The sequence below is a fragment of the Cottoperca gobio genome, chromosome 17, assembly GCF_900634415.1.
Source record: "Cottoperca gobio chromosome 17, fCotGob3.1, whole genome shotgun sequence".
NCBI classification, from domain to species: Eukaryota; Metazoa; Chordata; class Actinopteri; order Perciformes; family Bovichtidae; genus Cottoperca; species Cottoperca gobio.
This window is the reverse complement of record NC_041371.1, coordinates 20,194,262-20,217,320: the sequence shown is the minus strand read 5'-3', so window position 1 is coordinate 20,217,320 and position 23,059 is coordinate 20,194,262. Positions and strand designations below refer to the sequence as shown.

The 23,059-nt window shown below is 40.3% G+C and overlaps 1 protein-coding gene across 3 annotated transcripts in view; it reads left to right on the top strand.

Moving 5' to 3' along the window:
- Positions 1-4,137: 4,137 nt before the first annotated feature.
- The window catches only part of LOC115022201 (cAMP-specific 3',5'-cyclic phosphodiesterase 4B-like), a 53,302-nt gene continuing 34,380 nt past the window's right edge, over positions 4,138-23,059 (top strand). Inside the window, exons 1-4 of one of the 3 annotated variants that reach the window (XM_029453138.1) lie at positions 4,138-4,190; positions 6,877-6,945; positions 16,358-16,507; positions 20,451-20,698. In XM_029453138.1, coding sequence (XP_029308998.1) covers positions 16,466-16,507; positions 20,451-20,698 — 290 coding nt within the window. In that variant the 5' untranslated portion in view covers positions 4,138-4,190; positions 6,877-6,945; positions 16,358-16,465. Of the gene's footprint in view, positions 4,191-6,870; positions 6,946-16,357; positions 16,508-20,450; positions 20,699-23,059 lie in introns of those variants that run through there. The other 2 variants (XM_029453139.1, XM_029453140.1) reach the window with 2 other exon arrangements.

Below are 23,059 nucleotides of genomic sequence, written 5' to 3'. Positions count from 1 at the left end.
CTCTTGTCTGGCTGTTTACTGCTGGTGATGTGATGAGAAAAGTGAATCTTACAGTTGTCTGAGATTTTGACTCATGTAAAGCTTGTCTGGGCAGTGGTGATGCGCGATGCATTTAAAGAGACACTTGCACGCTGTATAGTACAGCAGCAATAATGACTGTAGCAAACCTCTGTAATGACTTCCCACGAGACACTGACTTGGAAGGAGAGGTGGGGAGTGTGTGAGTGTGTTAAGTACATTTCTGTCTGAACAGACTTTGCGAGCAGACTCTAGGCCTGCCTGACAGAAATTCAGGTGTAAACCCCTTTTTAAATAATTTAAATATTTTCAATATTCAATAAGCAGTGTGCAAATCAGCCCATGTTTTGCCTAACAGCCTACAGTTTTCACTGCAAAACATCTGTCTGCCTCCTGTCTGGCTCTTTCCAAGCGCACACACATTAATATTGAATACAGATGAACAGCATTGCCAGTTGTGAGCAAGATGCATAGCCAAAGACTTGAATATGAAGTGATAGAACCGTGCAGCAGCTGCATGCAACTTAAATGGTTACATTTCAGTCTCTATTCACGTGCCTCACCAATTTGCATAATAAGCTGAGAGCGTTTTCTCCACTTGGCGAATGACATATTATTTCTACGAAAACAATCTGTTCTTTCCGTCTTCCGTGATTTGTATTTTATGAGGGGGAAAGCGCGTGCACTACAGACTGAATGTAGTGCATGAAAATGCTTGGTTGGTCTGGAGGTTGATAAACGGTGACACCTTTGCTCACTCAGGTACTCTGCAGAGGGTTTCCACTTTTGGGCTGGTATAAAAAGCCTGAAATCCACAGTCATGTTATGTGTTTGTACTAGCGGTGTAAGTAAATATTGATAGAGTATCGAATAGCAATATTGTATTTTGTGATATTGTATCGAGTCCCAAAAACACTATTGATATTTAATTAGTAGTTTACATGCAAAGATTAACTCCATAATACTTTTTTTCATTTGCAAAGATATGTGCCCTCTCAAAGTAGTGCTGTGATGTTACAGGGACTGTGATGATTGCAAATGCAGATCCCACTGTTCTGATGGCGTGAAATAGTCAACTGTATTTACTTTATGGCGGTGTGTTCTGTATTTTATGACAGTTTTCCTAAAAAACAAAAAGAAAAATTCTTTAAAAACTCGTAACCACTGTGTGATGATACGTATGATATTGCCAGATTTTGCCAATACACAGCCCTGCTATTTACTATTTCACATCACAATGCTGTGTATTTATTAGAAGATTAACTATGGAAATTAGAGTAATTATGTTGCTGCTGTAGTAAATCACAGTATCCAACAACTGTAGAAATACACAGTAACCTACGAGGAAAAATGTATTTCCTGCAGTAGATGCAATGTAAATGCTGACAGCTTCAATGCATGACAAAGCATTGCTAGAAATGCATGAATGCCAAATAAATTATTTGAAAATTTTGAAGCCTAAAAGCATTGCACTGCAGAAGTACTTCCACACAGATCCCACAAGGTGTGTGGACATGTGGCATGCCTTGATACCAAGTTATGTCTAGATGGAAACCCTCAATTGGTTGTGGGTTGGGGTTTTGAAGGTAATGCCATGATTGTTGTGGGTTGTGCTGGTCCACACCACATCTGTCCCGGCCCTTTGGTAGCCTCATGAAACCCAAGGCTGCCTGGCATGGTTCCCATGGAAATGACTGTGTTTTATTTTAGTTAATTGAATTTCACAGTAAGTTTCTTCAGGTTCATCAGAACCAGAGAGATACCTTATGGTGGCTGTGGAACAAGAAGATCCATCTGCATATTTCATAAAGAAAAGCTGTTGATTGATCAACCCTGGCTCACTTACTTAGGTAAGAAAGAAAGAACCACTGTCCCCGCTTACATCAGTGACATTCATGCAGGGAATCATAAGTTGTGCTACAGTCCCAAAACCCCGAACACGACATCTTAATGGGCCGTAAGTGTCTGCTGAGTGAGAGAAACTGCCAGAAAGTGATACAGTAATACAGACATTTTTTACACTTTTCAAGAGACATTGAAAAGAACACATTGAGAGGAAAAAAAGATGAAGTTATAGATGTAGAAGAATAATGAGAGAGAGAGAAGCCAGGGACACCCTTTCATATCTGTTCCAGAACAGCTGTTGCCTGGCAACAGCAAAGGCATCAAGTTTCTTCGAAGAACAATCTGGCCTTGAACACAACACAGAGTAAAACAGTTTAGAGTTATGGAAATTGTAATAATACACCATGGTGTTTGTCATAGTACTCATTCAAAGCTTCTGACATTTCTTGTTATCTTTTTCTTTTTAAATTTGTTTAGCATCAAACACAATTCCCTAAAATGAGTTTATTATAAATATTGTATGCATTCATCATCCATTTATGTTTGTCTGAAATGCTCCATTTCAAGATTTGTGACAAAAAGAGAATTTTTTTTTATAAAAACCGTAAAAAGTCTGAACAATGCGGGAGTGCTCATTTCTTTACTTTATAATCACATATTTTGCCTATGGGGTGTTGCATAGTCAACTCAGTTTCCCCAGCGTGACACAAATAAATACAATGTATGATTATCATATGCTGTTATCAAATACAATAAAATAAAATCAATGTTATGTTATGTAATGTTATGTAATGCAATGTTATGTTCTCCATTTTGTAGATGTGATTAGCTTTCCTTGTAAGAGCCTTTTTACCTGCAACCAGCAATATATTAAATACATATTTGTATCTTTTCATCCATCCTTAGTTATGAGTCCAAAAAAACAAGGTCTTACTCTCCATGGGCACATGCGTCTGAAAATATCTTATAAAGCATGTTGAAGGCCTATCATTCTCCAACAATATTTAATAACAGACAGGGCAATCAGAAAACATGGTAATAATTTGCATTCTTATGATTTGAGAGGGTTTCCAACAAAACTCCTTCCAATTTTGTGAACTGGTACATCCATATTGTTGTTCCTCTTTCTTTGTTATCATATTATTACTGAAAACATTGTATTAGCCTACTGTAGCAGCAACCTTTACTATTTCTAATGTGTACAGAAGCTCTAAACAGCCATGGTTTATTTCCTCAATTTTCCTGATAACAAGTTCATTTTATTTGTTTTCTCAAGTTATTTATGTCATAAAAAGATATTGTTAATTTTAGATGAAACTTTTGTTATTAGAACAAGCTTTTCACTGCTTGTTAACTAACATGAGCAGAGGTGCAAGCACCTTATATAATTTATGGCTACCAATATTTTCTTGTAAAATCACATTTGTGTTTTGCTTTCTTGTTAAGGTAAATTGTATTTTGAAGATTTGGATATATTAGAGATATTTGAATAATTTGCATATTTGGATACAATTGCATTTGTTATGGGGTTAACACATAGGCCTGGAAGGTTCATATAACATATTTCTGTAATGTCATAACATATATATATATATATATATATATATATATATATATATATATATATATATATATATACAGTATGTAGTATAATATAATATATGTATAATCATTGCAGGGGCGTCATTGAAATATTTGGGAGCAACGTCTGCTTCAGGACCATCTATCACGTCATCTCACTGCTGCAGATGGAACATCATCAAAGACTTCAGGACATCTACTACGGACAGTTTGTTGCTCTCTCTCTCTCTCTCTCTCTCTCTCTCTCTCTCTCTCCTCTCTCTCTCTGTGTGTGTGTGTGTGTGTGTGTGTGTGTGTGTGTGTGTGTGTGTGTGTGTGTGCGTGCGTGCGTGCGTGCGTGCGTGTGTGTCTTCATTCAGTTACAAGAGACAATCAACTAAAACACATCAGGGAGTCAATAAAATACGGAGAGCCGGAGGGTTGTAGCCCCATCAAAGCTGGCGAAGCAGATCCATCCATACAGTGAGTACTCTCCTCTGGCTGAGAACCAAATGGGCGCCGGGCGGGCAGTAGTGGGAAGGCAGGGAGGGAGGGGGAAGGCACTGGCACTGGCTGCCATTGGTAAATCGAAGGATTTGCGTCGTCGGTGTCAAAGCCAATCGATGCGCTTTTGGGGTCGGGAAGGGGAACGAGCGCGAATGGCACAAATGGAACCTGATAAAAAGGGGCGCGTGCTTCAGAGTAGCAGGAGACCACAGTGTTCCACCACAACCGCATCAGCGCGTGGGACAGCGAACACACCACCGGTAAGACTATAGACTGCATTTAACCGTCCTGTGAGAAAGAACATTTAAGTGTTCCTCATTTCCACCATCATTTTTGAATATTTGTATAGTTCTTGTCGACCTAATATCGTGTAATAATTGTGTTAACATACGGCATAAAACCCGGCCGACATTTCAAAGTTTTGCCATATTTGCACATCATCCATCTAAAGTTAATCATGCTAAAGGTTAAGGGAGTGTGTTGCTCCAGGGGTTTGAAAAAAATATGTTTCATGATGCTCAGGTGGCAGGTCTTTGTCATTTGAGCTGTAGGCTACTGAAGCTATTTTCGTGGAAACACAATCGGCAGTAAAATATCTTGAGTTGCTCTGAGAGGTCCTTTGATTCAGTCACATCACGTAGACTTCCTGTCTGACCGTAGGCTGTGCTCTTCATCCCTCACAGGACTTTGTATTGTGGGCTTCTCTTTTCCTTTTGTTAGCCGACTTTTAGTTTGGGCAGTGTCTAGTTTGAAACACATTTCTAAACGACTGATGTGCTCTTCTGGATACAGCATTCACAAATGTGTGGGGCACTTGCCGGGAAGTAAGATGATGATGAGGATGAGGTTAAACAAAGTAGAAGCAATTCCCACTTATAGTTTTCTCTCAATGCACAGAAAGATATGTTATTATAGAAAAGCATATTAGTTTGAAATATATTTGAGTTTTGGAAAATGTAAGGTGTGTGGTGGGGGGGTGAATATATAATATAGGAGTGGCGTAAAGAGTGTGATGGAAAGCCTGTGTAAACCCACATTAACATAACAATGCAGGGGCTGCAGGTCTGATCTATAAATCAAGTGTTTCACATGTCGTTACACAATCAATCACTGTCCATTTATCAATGAAGTCTGAGATAAATGAGGTCAAGCCAGACTTCCAGACAATAAATGCCACTAGTTAGGCCCTTTATTTCACCCGAGAGGTGTTTCTGCTGGGACTTATTGTGTCTGACTTGTATCAATATAGAGACTCAATAGTGACCTTTTTAATATTCTGTGTAAGAGGGGAGACTGGGGATGATTGTAACAGTTTTGTATTCATCATCTCCATGTTAGTGATTGTATTGAATTTTCTAACTTTGAATAAAGCTAGCACCGTTTGTCGTTCACACATGCACAATAAGTCATCTTATTGCATCTACCACAGGTTTCATTTAAGGAGAAACTAGGGATGCTCAATTTGGATTTTCTTTTCAGCCGATATCAATAACTGATTATTACCTACTCCCCTTCGCCAATACCGATAAAATAATCTATAAGTTTTACATTATCATTTGCTGACTTGTTGTTCTTCTTCTTCTCTGTGTTTGTTGGCGGATCGTAAATCAACTTTAAAGGAGCATACTGTCATCTACTGTATCGGGGGGTGTAGTTGGCTTCATATTATATTATTATAATTTCATTATTAGAATATTACATAATAATATAAACTTGCGCTCGATCAGCTCCGATACAGATAAACCACTGTTGCTTCACTACTCCAATGACGCAACAGTAGTCAAAGCTTGCTTCATGAGTCTACATGCATTGTTGTTGTGTGTTTTAACATACTGTAGGTAAAATGAACACAAATATGGTCGTGCTAAAGTATCAGTCGAGCTGAAATAGCCGGGGTGGAGATTTGTAGCTGTTCATTGTCTTTGGCTTTCATGTCTTAATGTAGTATTCACAATAAGTGCTAGGTTTTGCGAGTGGGGAGCAGAAAACGTTCTTAACATATTCCTAAAGCATGTGTTATTGAACAGTAAAGAATCCTTTTTTCAGTGTCAAACATGTTTACCGTTCACACATAATCTAAAAGGTCTTATTTTAATGTCTCTCCTTTTTTAAATTAAAATAAGTTTTAATTCAATTCCAAAACATAATGGAAATCGCAACATTGATTCAACCCAAGAGCCACGAGTATTTCTCTTTTACAAATTTCTTTTTTTTACAGCTGTGAATTGATTTGGCATCACGCAGTGACATTTTCCATGGTGCGACATACACTCATGTTTCATTTTAGGAAGGAATTTCTGACGTGCACTTCCCCCTTTGAGCCCAGTTCGTAGCATTTCTGTAGTGCCCCAGTCATGTGATGTGAACTCAACTGGCCAATGTCCTTTTATCCTCAGTCAGTGGTAAAACAACAGGCCACATACATGGGCTTTGGCTACCAGACTGATGACTCACTTACTGGCTACTCAGTGGCTTTACTGGTGATGTGGTTACTATCCTGCCTTTTCTGTTGCTGAACACTGATCTTCCACTTCCAGCTGATGAATACACGCCGTGTCTGCACTATGCAGTTATGTTTGCACACTGGTTGAGTGTTTGCCATAGATTCAAAAAACAAAACAAAAACAAACCGTGTGCGTTTGTGGTGTGGTGTGTGTGTGTGTGGTGTGTGTGGTGTGTGTGGTGTGTGTGGTAGCACAGCAGCTCTTTAGTTTCCACTTTTCAAAAGTTATTTTCTTGACTTTAAAGTCATGTATACACATATCTATGTTCCCCTTATTTGCCTGTCAGAGGGAAATATGTTGCCCCTGAAAGATTGTAACATTGTCAGGCGCCCTTGTTGCTGATCAATCACATAGTTTCTGCTGGCCATAATATTGGCAGTTTTTTGCTGTGATATGGGATCTGTGAAATTTGTAATCCATCCATACCTCGTTTGTCTTTCAGGCCGACAGTCTGCTGACGTGAGTTCCCGGCCATCCTCTCACCACTGGCTCAAGCAGAAGAGCTTCAGCTGTGAGTACACTTTTTATAGTGTCTGGGTGGAAATATTGTGGTCGGAGTCAGTTCTGTACTGCAAGCCTTGTTGCTGACAAGTAGTGTATACGATTTCTTCATTGGTTTTCAAGCAGAAGAGGTAAGTTTTCTGTCAGTTTATGGAGTATTATTGGCTGAAAAATGTACAGAAAGTCTGCAGTAAAGTATATGGGTCAGTATAAAAGCTTATCCTTTCTAAGCATTTCTACTATTTGACCAGTTGCAGTAGAGACGTGTACAGACATTTTTCGGGGCTGTTGCTCTTACCTTTGTTTTTCACATCTCATCTGTTATACCATTTGACGTGAAACATTTCCACGACTTACAAAGACTCACTGGGAGCCCTCAACGACAACAATACCTTTTGGCCCACAGTCTCAGACTTTGAAAACCTGTGTCGTAAGACACTATGTATCCCTCTCCAAAAATCTTTAATAACCGACAGGGCAATCCCAGAAAACATGGTAATGATTTGCATTTAGATTTCCACTGTTTTTCCAGCAAACTGGTGAGTCACCATCATATGGGCTACTCGTGTTTATGCAACCACAACCGCATATAAAACCATCCCTTCAGAGGGGCAGCTCTGCCAAAAAAGAGCAAACTGTGCTGTTGCTCAGGCAGTTTTGATACAAGTGCTAAACAGGTGGTAGGTGTGTGACGTGTGTAGGGTCTGTCAGGGTTCATAGGCCCGACCAGTCGCATCCACAGTAGGGTATACTGTAGCCACCCTGTGTGTAAAGGAGGTGGTGGATCATATCATGTGTTCACTTCAACCTCCAGAGTATCTCTAAGTAGCGCTGGTCAAAGCTGCACACTGATTAATTCCTGACTAAGCGTTCATCTGAAGGAGTAACAGCCATGTTGACATGGAGGTTGCCAACTGGTGACACTCACCAAAGGCCCCCTCTGTGCCCCAAATCCTGCAGACTCTGCCAGGCCTTCTGTTGCCTCCGTAATCTCCAAGTCATCGGTTTTATAATTCACCCTTAAGGCTTTAATCAATGTAGCTGGCAACGGAAAGTTTTTGTCTTGGTAATGGCTAACTGATGAAGTGCTGACACAAAAAGTACTTCAATCACAATACCTCAATGGACGTTAAATTGGGTGACTTGACTGCAACGGGGTAATTAGTGTATGTGTGTGTGGGTGTTTTGAATTTGACATAATGGCACTCTCTCCTCATTATTGAGCTTTTCCAGCTAACTGCAATCAAACTGGCTCATCGTGAGTCACAGTTGCCATGTGTCCTGGCCCACCAATGAAGTTCTTTCTTTTCCTATTAATTGGTTTGATAGGTCTCAGTGTTAGTGCATTAGCATATCACTAAAAGCTCATAAAGAATTATCTTATCTTGATTTCAAATGAAGGACTTCTGTAGGTTGGAAAATAGCTGGAAGCCTTTTGAAGCAAACAACTCAACAACATTTATGACATCGGCCTAGTCGATTTTAGATATTTTAATGCTGAAATGTTATATCTTTAAAGCAGGTAGACTATCCTCATAATGGGACCTATCACTTTGTATATATCTGTGCTACGATTCTAACCAATTGGAACAGTTTGTAAGACAACAGAGCTGTAAAACTGTAAAATCTGCTTCTACCAGTTTTTGTGCTGTCATGACTCGACTAGGCATGATCTGTTGTAATGACGACATGACAAACGCATAGTTTGACAGCAGAACCATCCTAAAATATGACACATGGCCCAGAGGCAACAGGCTCCCAGAGTCTGGCCTTCCCAGTCTCTCTCCGTCTTTCTCTCCCTTCTTGTCTGTACAGTAGGGCAGTGGGTTCACTGCATGTGGCCTCCGTGCTGACGTCATCTTTCAGCTGCCACAAATTGTTGCGTTGTTTCTCTCCCTCCTCAACAAACTCCTCTCCGCCTTCACCCGTCTCAAAAGTTTCTTTCTGCAAGAATCTGATTCACTGCACTGAATGCAAATACAAACTGCAAAGTTCCCACTGTGATTTAGTTTTGGTTGTTCAGTGACATGTTATCCAAGAAGACAAGTGTTGATTGGCTTAAAAAAAAGAAAGTCAGAGCTAACATGGCTTTGGGGTGAGTGTTTAAAACAATGTATGATGTGTGCTTAAATTACATGACAGAATGATGTTAGCGTTTATATTCTGAGAGTTAAAGGAACATTGGCAGTTTTGCTTTACTGTAACACTTTACTTCTATTATCAAAACATATTATATTTCCCGTCTATCAACTAATCACTGAATCAACTAAACGTTTCAGGTGAACTCACACTTTTCACGTTTGTAATCTATAACTTTAATCTCCATTGAAAGACCTTTCATAGTTGTAGACGTAATCATTTCAATAAGCTAGAATCAACATATTATTCTATGCTTATTATCATTGCAACTCTGATACCTGTATGGAGTGCATGGAGTGCATCCACTGCTTTGTGTGTACATGCCCACACACACGGTGTGGGAAGGAGAGATAAGATTAGAAAAGGGTTTGCCTTTTTAAAAATGATTGCAGTCTAAATATTGATTGGTATCATATTCTGTGCTGTATGAATTATAAAAAGATGGATGTGTCTAAGAGGGTTAGCCATATTGCATTATCGAAAGAGCCATATATGGCTCGCGAGCCATGGGTTCCCGACCCCTGGTGTAGTTAGCTGCTCAGCTGTTAAGTGAGTGTCAGTTGATTATAGGTATGTAGATATATGCAGTGTCAATGAAAATATGTTCATATCCCTGGGTCACATTTTTTTTTTTTAAATCAAATTCAGTTGCTAATTCATAGAGCTGCTATTATTTAATTAGTCTGCTGATTTATTTTAGAGAAATCAATTAATCGTTTGGAGAAAATAGTGAAAAATGTCCATCCCAGTTTCTCAAAGTCGAGTCCGTCCAAAACCCAAAGATATAAAATGAGGTTGAAAACAGCATTTTCTGCCATTTTTGCATTAACGATTACTTAAACTATTAATCAATTATCAAAGTAGTTATAGATTTATTTTTCTGTCAATCGGTTAATCTTTGCAGCTCTAATCTACAGCTGCAATTTGTAATATATTTCCAGCCATAGTCACAGAATAGTCCAGGAGGGATGCAGTGTGGTAGAAGGTGGGATTTGCATTATTAGCAATAATGACTAAGTATGTAGCCTCCCGGCCATTCATCTAACATTTGCTTTCTGTTGTCTGCAGATGCACCATCTAAAATAACAATGACTTTATTTTCCTAGAGACTATTACAAAACCAATGAAACAACAGGCTTCACACCACAGTATCATGAGACATGGACTAACAGACGGCAATACAACATGCAGTACGTTGTGACTGGAATCAAAAGTAAACCGTGACTTTGAAGACTTTGTGCTTCATTCAGCTCAATCTAAAACCTGGCGGCTACTTTATTTCATTTTTTTCAATTTGCTTCAAGGGATCTCAACCTTCAGCTAAATGGTCTTTGAACTAAATACAAAGTGTGATGGTGGTTTTGGCCTCAGTGAGATATGTTCAGTCCTTTCCAGTGAGGACCACAACATTTTTTTCAAGGTCAGAAGGAGAAACCATAACATCTTAAATGTATTCATGTGTTGATAAAACAAGATTGCACAATCTCTTATCTCTCTATTTAGTCACTAAAGTTTAGCTCAGTGTCTAAACCCAAGGCTTTTCTAAAGAGAATTTAACGTATAAAGTGTATTTATGGAGACTGAACATATTTAATCGGTATAGAAGAGTAATGCCATTGGTAGTACTATCAGTGTTCAAAGTGCAGTTCCTGAGGTGTGAATAAAACAGGTGTGGTATTGTTTTGATTGAATGTGGGCAGGACCAGCAGTAAAACAGGACCTGCTGCAGTTGTGTCAACACCTGTGATGTCATGTTTCCAGTGCTGCTTACTTCTCCATTTCACACTGTCAATCTGATAAGTGAGTGTTTAAAGGCATACATTGAATACAGATACATTTTCCATTGACTGGATCAAAACTGGGTAAGTAAGTACATTTCCTGTAGTGCATGTTCTTTGACTTTTGTTCTACATGTTTTCTACTTTTAATGGTGAATCAGACTTCTCTGGGGGTTAATGAGTGACTGCTGTAAATTTAATTCATCATCTTTTGAAAGCTCTCATTGTTGGATTACAGAGTAAGGGAATGTAATATTAACGTAGTTCCGCACTTGATTTCTTAAGCCTCCTTTGTGTTGGATCAACAAAAGCTACCTTGTGTGGGTGTTCAGCGATTATACATGTATGTCAGCGACCGACTCGCCCTCCACAGCTCTCCATTGTGCACGGACGCTGCGTGACATAGATTCTGCTGTATGAATCTGTCATATTTTACATGACATAGATCTAAAATATGTGACCACAGTGCAAACATTGGTGGTCATGATAGCATTGTGAATTACAGTACATGCATTTATCCATTCATTCTTTATACCTACTTGCTCTGGTTCATGGCCAATGGGGAGTGTGTGTGTGTGTGTGTGTGTGTGTGTGTGTGTGTGTGTGTGTGTGTGTGTGTGTGACTTGCTCAGATCCTTTTTTCCCTTTCACATCTGCAGAGGATCCAGAGTTTACTGTTCACTTAATGCGTCTTTGGACTGAGGCAGGAAACTACAGCTAGAGTGGGAAACCACACCACACACAACTACTGAACAGACTAATAACTTGGCTATTTTAATAACTGATCTGCCGATTTTTTTATTTTTGGGATTTATCAATTAAATATGTTGTGTATAAAATGCAAAATAACAATTTCCCAGTGCCCATGATGGTGTCTTTTTAAATTCCCAGTGTAAGGGAAATTGGAAGCATCTTAATATTCTGCACTGTGACATACAGCATGTTTGATTGAAACTGAATCTTTGAGCGCTGTACAGATACAAAAGTGAATTAAATCAAATCCTTCACTTTTGATTTAGACTGCAAAAAAGTGGGCGGGCTTAAAGTTCAGCGTAATATGGAGCTACAGAAGACTGTTGGCTTTTTTGCCCACTGATATCCAAACATACAACTCTTCCTCTGAGCTACTACCATCCACAAATGCTGAAGTAAGGTTGTATATGACCGGCGTGGTTAACCAGTCGCACAAAGTCTCCTGGGCGATATGGATTATAAATTATATCTTTATTTTGAGGCTAAGCAACGATATATATTTCATTGTCCAGTTAGCCGACACACAACATACTGTACTCGTACTTTAAGCTGCCGTGTTTAATGGAAGAAATTAAGCCTGAAACCAAATTCAGTCCAAGGAGGTTTGTCCTTGAGTTGTAAATTAAGCATGATGGTATATACGCCGAGCACAATGATCCCTGGTGTTCTCTTTAAAAGCCAAGCCAAATCCTTGCAATCTACATCTGGAGTGCTGTTGTTGCCGTCTTCACATCAACGATCAATTATTTGTAGACGTACAGGCAGCCACCATGACGGTGGGGTAGCAGAGATGAGAGGTTATTTGAAGCTGGTTTCTCTCGGAAGTTGAGCAGTGCGTTTTCAATCTAGTGTCTTTTGTCCAACGTCCTTCTTTGATTTGAGAAGTCTCTTGGGTTTTAGGCTTAAATGCACTTTCAGAGTCTCCGCCTCATTCCTTCCCTGAACGTAGTGACGGAGCCCTGACCTTTTCACTGACCTGCTGATAGCAAGGGAAAGGTGTTTATTTTGTAACAAGCATTTCATTAGAGTTCTTTTTAAAAGGCTTCCTGGAAAGATGTTTTTTTGGGTGTAGAAAGTGTTCAAAGTGACGACTGATCCATCCACACAGTAAAGATTGACAAAATAGTAGCACTGAAATGATTCTGTGATTAGTCAGTTGACAGAAGATGATTTGACGATCGTTTAATTAGTTTATAAAGCAGAGATGCCAAACACTTGCTGGTTCCAGGTTCCTCAAACACAAGGATTTCCATCATTTCTCTGTTTTCCATCATTATGAATGTAATAATATCGACTGTTGGTTCAGCTGAACAAACAATTTGAAGATGACACCTGGGGCTTTGACATTTTATTGGCAAAACAATTCATTTCGACAGCCGATTAATGGATAATAAAACTCATTAGCTGTCGCCCTACAAGATGGCAAACACACAACTGCTCACATATTAATACAAATCTAAGCTGGCAGTGTAACTAACTTGTTGAACAAACATCTGAGAAAGGTGACGGGGATAAGTTCATACAGTTTCATGGTTAAACATATCAATGTTATTTACGATTTTCGTTATGGAACTGCAGCTTTCCCTTTCTAAAGTTCCGCTGGGCAGCGTACATCCTTTAGTGTTGAGGATCGGGCGATTAGAAATAGTCATTCGTAGATGTGCCTGATTCTCTCCTACCCGACATTAAACCACTCTGGCTTTGGAACAGTGTTGCACTGTGTTGTGATGTTTTCCTCGCACTAGTCGAAGTCCTTGGAGATACCTCAAGCTGTGAAAACTAACTTCTGAAGCACAAAAGCAAATAATGAAATGGTTTATGCTACTTGAATTCATAATAAGTGGTCTCTCAGAGGCTGACAAAATATAACTCGGCTACACAGGTACAAGGTATGCTGTGCAAAGTGCAAGTGCTCCTTAGTGTCTCAGATGGCATCAGGACACATTGACCTTCCGGACCTTCCCTCTGATGATTTGCGCTGATGGCCTTAAAGCTTAGCAACCAGTGGAGGATCACGCCTGTCATTGCTGGACATGCAAAACATGATGTGACATCTTCTCTGCTTGCTTGTTAAAGTAGCTTTCAGATCTGGGGTCCATTCATCTAATGATAACTCTAATAGCTTTGATGATCCCTTGACTTTTCAGCGAGCGCCATCATCATCAGGTCATTGGAGTTTAAATTTGTCCAATATTTCGGTTTATGACCAAATACCTGCAACAATAACTGACTGAACTTGAGTTTGTCGTTTTGGTCGTCGTCATCTTGTTTTCTTTGGAACCAGAAGTAACAACAAGAGGACGAGAGGGTGGAGCGGAGTACAACAGCTGAACAAGACATTGTTAGAAAACATTCTGTGGAAGGGTTACATTTCTAAATGTTTGTACTACGGTTGCCAAATTAACGGGTTCATTTCAATTAATTATAAAAATAACTTGTTAAAATACTAATTGGCTCTTATAATATTATTTAGGGTTTATGTTAATTGATTGTTACTGTAAGTTGCTGCGTGTTGACTAACACTACCTAATATTGCCAAACAAACCGACCCTCTGAGAGCGGCGCTCTTCATTTCTAAACGACAGAAGAGCCCAGGGAATTTAACGATGTGCTTTGCACAATTCTATCTGTTCAGTTAAGCATGTAAATATTATGTTAAATAGATTTGAACAATGTGCAATGTGGGTGATGCGTGATCCCCGCTGACCCGCCGGCAAAAAGTGCACCCCGTCGCTGGAAATGATTGAAAATGCAACAATTTATTGATTTCCAATGCTTCATTGTGATATTTGTATTCAATGCTTGTGCTATACGCCACAATAATGTTATGTTTGAGTGTTAAAATATCGTAATTTATGGGCTTTTCTAAGCAAATATTGATATATGCGATTCATTTAGATGAATGTTCTTAATCTCTTGACGGCCCTAGTTTTTACAGCAATGTAAAATAGATATTAGAGGGAATTATGACGTGTTTAACTTCCTAACAACAACAACCAGTATGCAAATGTATTGTTTTTGCTTTTTACGGTGGTTTCTAATTTGTACCCGTAGAATTTCACTGATAACGGTATTGACTCTTCCATTTCTGGTATCCCATCCCATAATGGACACATCTATGCAACCGCCTACATTATTGAGAAGCTTTCTCTCCTGCTGAGATTTGAACCAGCTCTGAGTGTTACAGATGCTCAAAACACGAATCCCTGTGTGCTCCGCTGTCCTTTTACCTCTCGTGTCACGTACCTTCACAATAACTGAGGGCAACAGGAAGCCACACAAGTGTAGATGTTGTTTGGAAAGCTACAAACAACTTTGGGTTGTTTGTGCAGCTCAGAAATTCTCTTTTCGTGCCACTTGATTTGGCAGCACCAGCCTCCCTCACTTTAACACACGGTGATCAATGGTGACATGGAAAATATAGATTAATGTCTGTCACAAAGATTAGTCCCTCATGTTTGCCTTTTGGTGCTTTTCCACCAGCTGTGGTCTTTCTATTATTGATAAGTGTACAGTCACTGCATACAAAACAGGCTGACAGCCAGGACTGGACTATAGGAGTGCCGGAGTGCATATTCTGAGTGGATCTTCTGCAATAAAGCTCACCAGGGTTAAAGGAGCATTGTTCACAAATCACATCACTGCTGTTTAGTCTGTCGCTCACAGTATTACAGTTTTCTCATTTGCTTTGGCTCAATTCTGAATGAGAATATTTCTACGTTTAAATCTCTGAACAGTTGGCGTGTCGCTCTCAACAGATTTGCATTTTACATTAATTCAAGCAAATCGCACGTGTTTTGGCACACGTGTGCAAATGAGTACAACCGTCCATAATTTGCACATTAAACACTTGCTCATGGCCTGCTGATCAAAGCTGATGAATTTATTTGCGGTTAAATTGTCATTCACAACTTCTAAACATTCTTTCATCGTTTGTTTAATCGCATGCAGATTAAATCTCTATGACATGGAATGTTTGATGTCTGCTATGTTGACATGTTACCTGCCAGGTGACAGTAATGAACTAACATCAGATCCAGACCAACAACAGCAACAGGATGTCCACCAAGAAGATGAACTAGTGTTACTGTACTGTGACAACGTCCAACTTGTGTTTAAAACAAAAACTGAACTAGTGCAGGTTTTTTCATTGTTTTGTTGTTTTGTATTTTTTTGGCATTAAATGTCTTTTTCCTGCAAATGTTCTTTTCACTGTATATGTCTTACATGTCTTACATGTCTTACATGTCTTACATGTCTTACATGAAGGATCAAGGGGGAACTTTTCTGTTTACAGTACATAATAACGCATTGCTACACAAATACATTTGTGAAACTGAAAGCCGTTTCTGTTTTGAAGTAACAAAACAAGACATTTAAAGACATCACCCTCGCACTTTGATAAACTAGGATGGATATTTTTCAATATTTTCTGACATTTTATACACGATTATTGATTAATCGAGAAAACAATTGTCAGATTAATTGATAGTGAAAATAATGATTTAGTTGCTGCCCTAGTAACTGCTGAGATATGTAATCCATCACAGTTCAAGTACCTTTTTTTGTCAACATTGTGTAATGCCGTCAGCAATGTAACGCAGTACCGCACACAGAACTGCATTACCAAGTCAGAACAATAACGTAAGTCTGACAACAGTTGGCGACATGATGTCCACTGGGAGGGAGGCAGAATAACTTTGGGAACTGGTTATCATTACCCTCCCCTTCCTCTCTGCCTCCCATATGCAGGCGTACTGGTGAGGCTGCCCAGACCAGGAGAAGTAGGAAAGTGCTGCGTTTTCCGAGAGAGGATTAGAGACGGGGAGAGACTGTGAGTCTGGCTGAACATCCCTCAGTATGAAGAAAAGCAGGAGTGCTCAGGGGGTTACACCAGGCGATGTAAGTATTGATTCCCCCAACCGTCCATCTGTGCAAGCATTAATCCATCCATGCCTTCATTACACAGCCACTCCTGATTTGTTTTTATCTGAAATTTCGCATCTCGCCTCTAAAGTTTACAGGCTAATTCTGCAGTTTGCACAATTGTCGGAAGTTGTGTAACATTTGCCATCCCTCTGTTTCATCCCGAACAAAGACACAGCGAGCTCTAGTGGGATTACACCAAGGCAGCAAGGTGCAGTGTGTCTGTGTGGTGGTCGGTGACTCAGAGACAGATGACTGTACTGTACACAACAGACCGCTTTCCAGCAGGACATGCTGCAGAGAGCGAGAGTGGTGTGTGTTGGAACAGAGACCGGGGGGGTGAAGGACAGTGTGCGTGTGTGTGTGTGTGTGTGTGTGTGTGTGTGTGTGTGTGTGTGTGTGTGTGTGTGTGCGTGTGTGTGTGTGTGTGTGTGTGTGTGTATCTGTGCATGAGACAGAGAGAGTTAGGAAGATGATGGAGACACGGAGTTAAGGAGTGATGCAGAGTTTCCTCTGAGGCAGAGCAGGAAGAGGAGGAAAGGTGTTAAAAGAGAGTTCACACCAGGAGACATTGAGGGAAACGTGGATAAGAGGAGGACAGACAGAGATCTGACAGAGAGGCCCATCTGTTTCGCCTCCACGCCACCGGTGTTTATTACCGGACAGGCAGGCACATCATTTACGTTGACATTGTCCAACAGGAGCTTTAGAGGCCAAGCTACATCCTGCATGATGACATATTTCCTGCTGTGACTGGCCTCCATCACCCTCCACCCCCCCTTTTAGAATTGGCTAGTTCCTGAATATTTATGATATTGCAAATATAAAGTCCTCTAATAGTGTTCATTTCTCACTTTTAAATAAAAGAAATACACATTTTAATCCAGCATAATGGCCACTAATGTCAGGAATGATATTAACTTTCCCAGCTGCAGTGGTTTTAGATAATGGCAGACACATTCTTTAAAAGGCCGGCGTCTCATTAAAATTACATTTTTCTCTGAAACAGTATAAAAAACTAACAAAATAATTAATTTTATTTATTTAATATTTATTTATTTATCGACTGAAGTTGCCTATAAAGTTCACCAGAAGGTCACTTTATTTGAAAGTTAGTTCTTACACTCTCATACCGTGCTACCTCGTACACACTTCCATTACACGCACAAACTCTCTCCGGCTCTTCACCTGTTCCCTTCCAGGCGGCTCAAAAATATGTTGTGACAATTTGTCCTCAATTTTGGCGATAAAGTCATTTACTACATCATACATAGAACACGCCACAGTACACAGAGTGTGTATACGATATATCTCCCGCCGCCCACAATCTGTCTCTTAATTTCACAAAAGTTAAATGTGATTCTAGAAAGACATCTGCCACTCTACATTTCAACACTCTGATTCTATACATCCTTAATAATTAAAGTAATCTCTCCTTTTTGTAACTTTGGCTCCTACATTGAATAATTCAGACACCACATTAAGCCATGCGGGTCGAGCTTCCCCCCTGAAGCTCTCTCACTTATACTACCTTCTTCAAAAAGGCTTTTTGGAAGTATCCCAGGGAACGCTGGAGTTGTTTAGACTCTGCGGCCAACACAGCCTTTCATCTTCATCGAGAAAACACCCACTCCACCTCTGTTTGACACTGGAAATACACTACCTCCCTTTCAGAATCATTGTTTTACCTTTCATCTCGGCTCATGTCCTTTTATGGCCATGTTCCTGCACATATGATGAATCCAGCTTTCTAAATGTGACTGTTTTTTTCAATTCTAAAATGATCAACATCCTTCTCCTACTCATCCTTCTCCTTCTCCTAATCAGCAGTATTTCCTCTCCCACGTGCTATTTGGATCACTGACATGGGATCAATGGAATCTAGATTTGCATGTCCAGATGTCAGATGTGCAATCAATGCACAATTGATAAAAGCTTTGGCAGTGAAACAGCGATGGCACCGTGACATATTGACTAGAGACTAATTAGATCTGTGGCTCTAACGCTTGTTTGACAAGAGTGATTGTGTAAGCGGGTCAGAGTTGTCGGAACAGAGACATGTTTTGCCAGATTTAATTTTCACCCTTTTTCCCTGGGAGAGGAAGAATCGCTCTCATAAAGACGGGCACAATAAATCAGACCAATTGCATTTCCTAGGAGGAGCAGGCGAGTCAGCAGAGCTGTGTTTACGGCAATCAGAAAGGAAGTCAGTGGTGTCTAACTGTCTCCACTGTTCACTCTGTCATCCCCTTCCTCATTCAGAAACTATCTTTCCCCATTTAACAGTTTAGTCCTGTTTCTTCTTTGCTTCACAGTTGGCGTGTAGTCGTGACCAACTACTTCCTCTTTCTGTGTGATGTCTTTATGTCTTGGATCACTATGACCCCGCTCTGTCTCACCTCACTCATCAATTTGAATTTTAGCTTCTTTTTTTCCTTTGGACCTTCATTTTTTACAAGACACACTGTCTTTTTATAAACTCCAAGAGAGGATCTCTCTGTCCTCTCTGAAAAGCCAATTTGTACTTGAAGCGTTGTACTCATCTTGATGCAATAAAGAGGCCGTTTTACTGGGAGCAGTGATAGTGCTGCCAGCCCCCAGGGACGTGTAACTTAGCTACAGTCTTTTGGACTTTTCATCTGAACAAGACAGATGTGCAGGTGCTTATACAGTGGGCCTTTTTTCAACTTTTTACTTTTAACCAAGCGTAGGTAAATGCTACTAGTTCTTGTTCTTATGCCTCAGTGCAGGCGTTATGTTTTCAGGTTGTGAGTCTGTCTAATTGCAATATCTCAGGAACACCTCGAGGTCATTTCTTCAATTTTGGCACAAACGTCTATGCAGCGTAAATCTTTGAACTGGTTAGATTTTGGTGGTCAAAGGTCAAGGTCACTGTGACCAGTCTAACCCGGCCAGTAACCAGTCGGGTTAGAGTTCCGTCTAGCAACAAGTAACGGCATTTAGGTAAATACTGTCAAGAGAATTAGTAGTTTGCGGACTCGTTCCTGTCAAATTATGAAGTCAGTGAAGTCAGACTGTGGCACTCACCCACTGTCAACCTCTTTCTTTCTCATCTTCTTTTGTCTTATCTCCTGCGCCACATAAACAAAATGGACAAATGTTTTCTTGTTGCCAGAACAAGGTTCTAGGAATTCCTCGATCGTGCATAGCCTCCTTGGCAACATCGTGCCTCTACACCTCCCTCGTTCATTTGAAGCCTGTCGGCCAGTTTAATTTACACTTCCACGCGGTGGACATAAAGTGGAGGGTGATGTATGCAGAATGAGCTCTGCCAGCCCGCCTCTGTTTCCTCAGTGCCGTGTCTTGTTTACAACCTGTCGTTACAGTGAAGCAACCGGGGATCCTTACCGGAACCTTCACACTCAAGCGGACACATTCAACACACACTTTGTGTTAATAAAAAAGCCACTTGGCAGCTGAGGTGTCCAAAGCCTGCTCTGAAATAGGCTTTGATCAAACAGTTTATTTTTCCAGGGTAGTGAAGAGTTACATCCTGGATATGTGCAGGACAGGCCGATTGTTTAGTTTGAGTTTAAACATTTGCACTTTTCTGTAGAACAGTCATGTTTATGTGTGTTAAATTGGTCTCATGAATCTCTTCTTTTTAAAAGCCCCAAAGCTTTATGCATTACTTAATTCTAGTTTTTTCTTTGCTTTAACTTTTGGCTCTTGCTCTTGAGTATATTCCTTTTTTTGGAAAACCATGTTTTAATTTTCATGAGAATCCTTGTTTCTGTTTAATCCTGTTTTTGTTTTTTTTTGCTACGGTCATTAGCACAACAACATTTCACCCATATCTTCTTCATGTTTATTCATCACAAAGTGTGTATCCTGTGGGAACATTATGAGCCAATTTCATGGAAATCTAACCCATGAAATTGTCTTTTTTCTCTCTCAGGAGAATAAGGAGCCTACTGTGGCACAAATGTCCACAGGCAGCACACTCGGGGTAGAGGTGTGCAAAATCCACAGGCGCTTTTCTGGCAACCTGCAGCTGCCTCCGTTGTCATGGCGACAGGCGGAAAAGGAGAGGGACAGGGGCAGGTCACCGACACCCGAAGAAGATCCAGTGACCCGAAGCAGACCCACAAGCCTTCCCATCTCCTCTCTGCCCCGCATCGACATCACAGAGGCAGACCCCGACAGGTGAGGCTCCACAAGCCAAAGGACACAGTGATGCAATGTTTACCATCTAACGTAAAGCTTTCATATACAAGTCATGCAACCATGTATACTCTTTATGTCCGTGTTGTCTGAGGAGGAGTCTAATGCTTCAGGGCTGGGCAATATGGCTGATGATAACATCGCAATATGTTTAGGCTATGCAGCGATATATGACATGTTTCAATATTTTCATATTTTGTATAAAGTAACAGAACAGCTTGATGTGTAGGATCATCACCCGAGGGATCATTGTAGAAAACTGATCTGAACGCCTTTTGTCATTTTGAAGTCAGATTGGTCTTTGGAAATGTATTCTTTATTATTAACTTTGACTAATTTATTCACACAACTGAATATACATGTTTCTTTGAAATACAGTTTGCGTTCAAATAAAAACAGAAATTATTCATTTGATTAATTTTATATTTATTATTGACAGGCTGACTCGTAATACCTGGTATATCGTGTGTGTGTGTGTGTGTGTGGTGTGTGTTTGAGCTGGTGTGTGTGGGTGTGTGTGTGTGTGTGCTGGTGTGTGTGTGTGTGGGTGGTGTGGGTGGTGTGTGTGTGTGTGTGTGTCTGTGTGTGTGTGTGGGTGGTGTGTGTGTGTGTGTGTGTGTGTGTCTGTGTGTGTGTGGGTGTGGGTGGTGTGTGTGTGTGTGTGTGTCTGTGTGTGTGTGTGTGTGTGTGTGTGTGTCTGTGTGTGTCTGTGTGTGTGTGTGTGTGTGTGTCTGTGTGTGTGTGTCTGTGTGTGTGTCTGTGTGTGTGTCTGTGTGTGTGTCTGTGTGTGTCTGTGTGTCTGTGTGTCTGTGTGTGTGTGTGTGTGTGGGTGGTGTGTCTGTGTGTCTGTGTGTGTGTGTGTGTGTGGGTGGTGTGTACTTCAGGGTAATTTCTTTTCTTCTTTTTTTTGTGGTTCTCAGATTTTCTTACTTTTTTGAGAACTCTTAGTTTGTATCTGAACGAGTTGTGTGTCAGTATTAGAGGGAGGCTGGTGTTTTGTCCCATCTAGTTTTCGACATTTGATTCTCAAATTCGCAGCAAAGTTGGCCGCAACCTTTTATATTTTTATTTTTGGTTTTCAACAGCTTGTTTTCTTCTCGCTTTAAGTCGTTTCTAAGAGTCACAGCTGTCACCCTAACCCCAGAGAATAACATAGTATGTAATTGCTAATGCTTCAGATGATAAAACATCATTTGATTGATTTGAATACAGTGTTCTTGTTGTGTCTACGTATGAGGAAGAATACAGCGGGCTACTGTTCTATGGGAGCATCAGTGCAGCCAATATGTATAAAAGGGAGTTTTTATGAGACTACTACTTTACTATATTGAATGGCAATTTGCCACATCCATCCTTTTTCTCTGAACCTCTATGACTCACTAAAGTACACATGATTACCATCTCTCTTGAGAGATGTATTGTCAGTTGCTTTCATCTCTAACTCTCATACTCTGCTCTACTGTCTTCTTAAAAGCATGTGTTGCATTTATCTGGATTAAAGGTCATGAGCTGAACAACTTTTGCTCTTTATTTCACGTCACTGTTCTCTCCACGACTTTTAGTTTAGTTTCCCAGCTGTTGATGAACCAATCGACTTGCTTATGATGTTGTCTTGGAGTACGAGCGCAGTAACGTGAATTGGATCTCAGGGAAGGAAATGTTTTTTCTTTAACTGGTCTTTTTGGCACCTGATTACAACAACTCATATTTCTTTATTAACATAAAAGCAGTGAGCAAAAGGCTCTGAAAGCTTTCCAAACCGTGTGATTTCAGCAGTTTTTTCTGTGAAGGCCGTAGCTTTTAAACCCCAGGAAAGTGCCGGCACTCTTCTTGCATCAGACTTGGTTGTACAGCAGCTGCACTAATGGAAGCCAGTGGAGAGAACGGGGAGCTCGGGTCGGACCGGGCAGACTCGAGCGGTGCTGTCGCTGGTAATCCCGACCAGAAACTCTCTCCACACAGCTCACCGAGACACTTTCGCAAGCAGGTGGTAAACAAGCATCTCCGTCGATACAGGCGCTTCACTGTAGCAAACACCTGGTAAGAGTTTGTTGTGTTGTGTGAGAGGACGAGGCAGAGAACGACCGTAGTGCTGATGCTTTACAGTGTTTTTATTTGGCAACTTTTATTTATTTGTGTTAAAGACCTACAGCAGATGTATGTTATTTTGGATTTATTTATGTCATCAAGCAGACCCTTATTTAGCAGTAGGTTATTTTAAGTTGCCTAAAATGTCTCTGCTTGAGGGCGAGTTAGGGTCCAGACAAAAGTTCTTTATCAAAGAGATTACGTACAAACACTGGAAACAGACGCTGACAATAACGTATGAAGAGTCTGGCAATG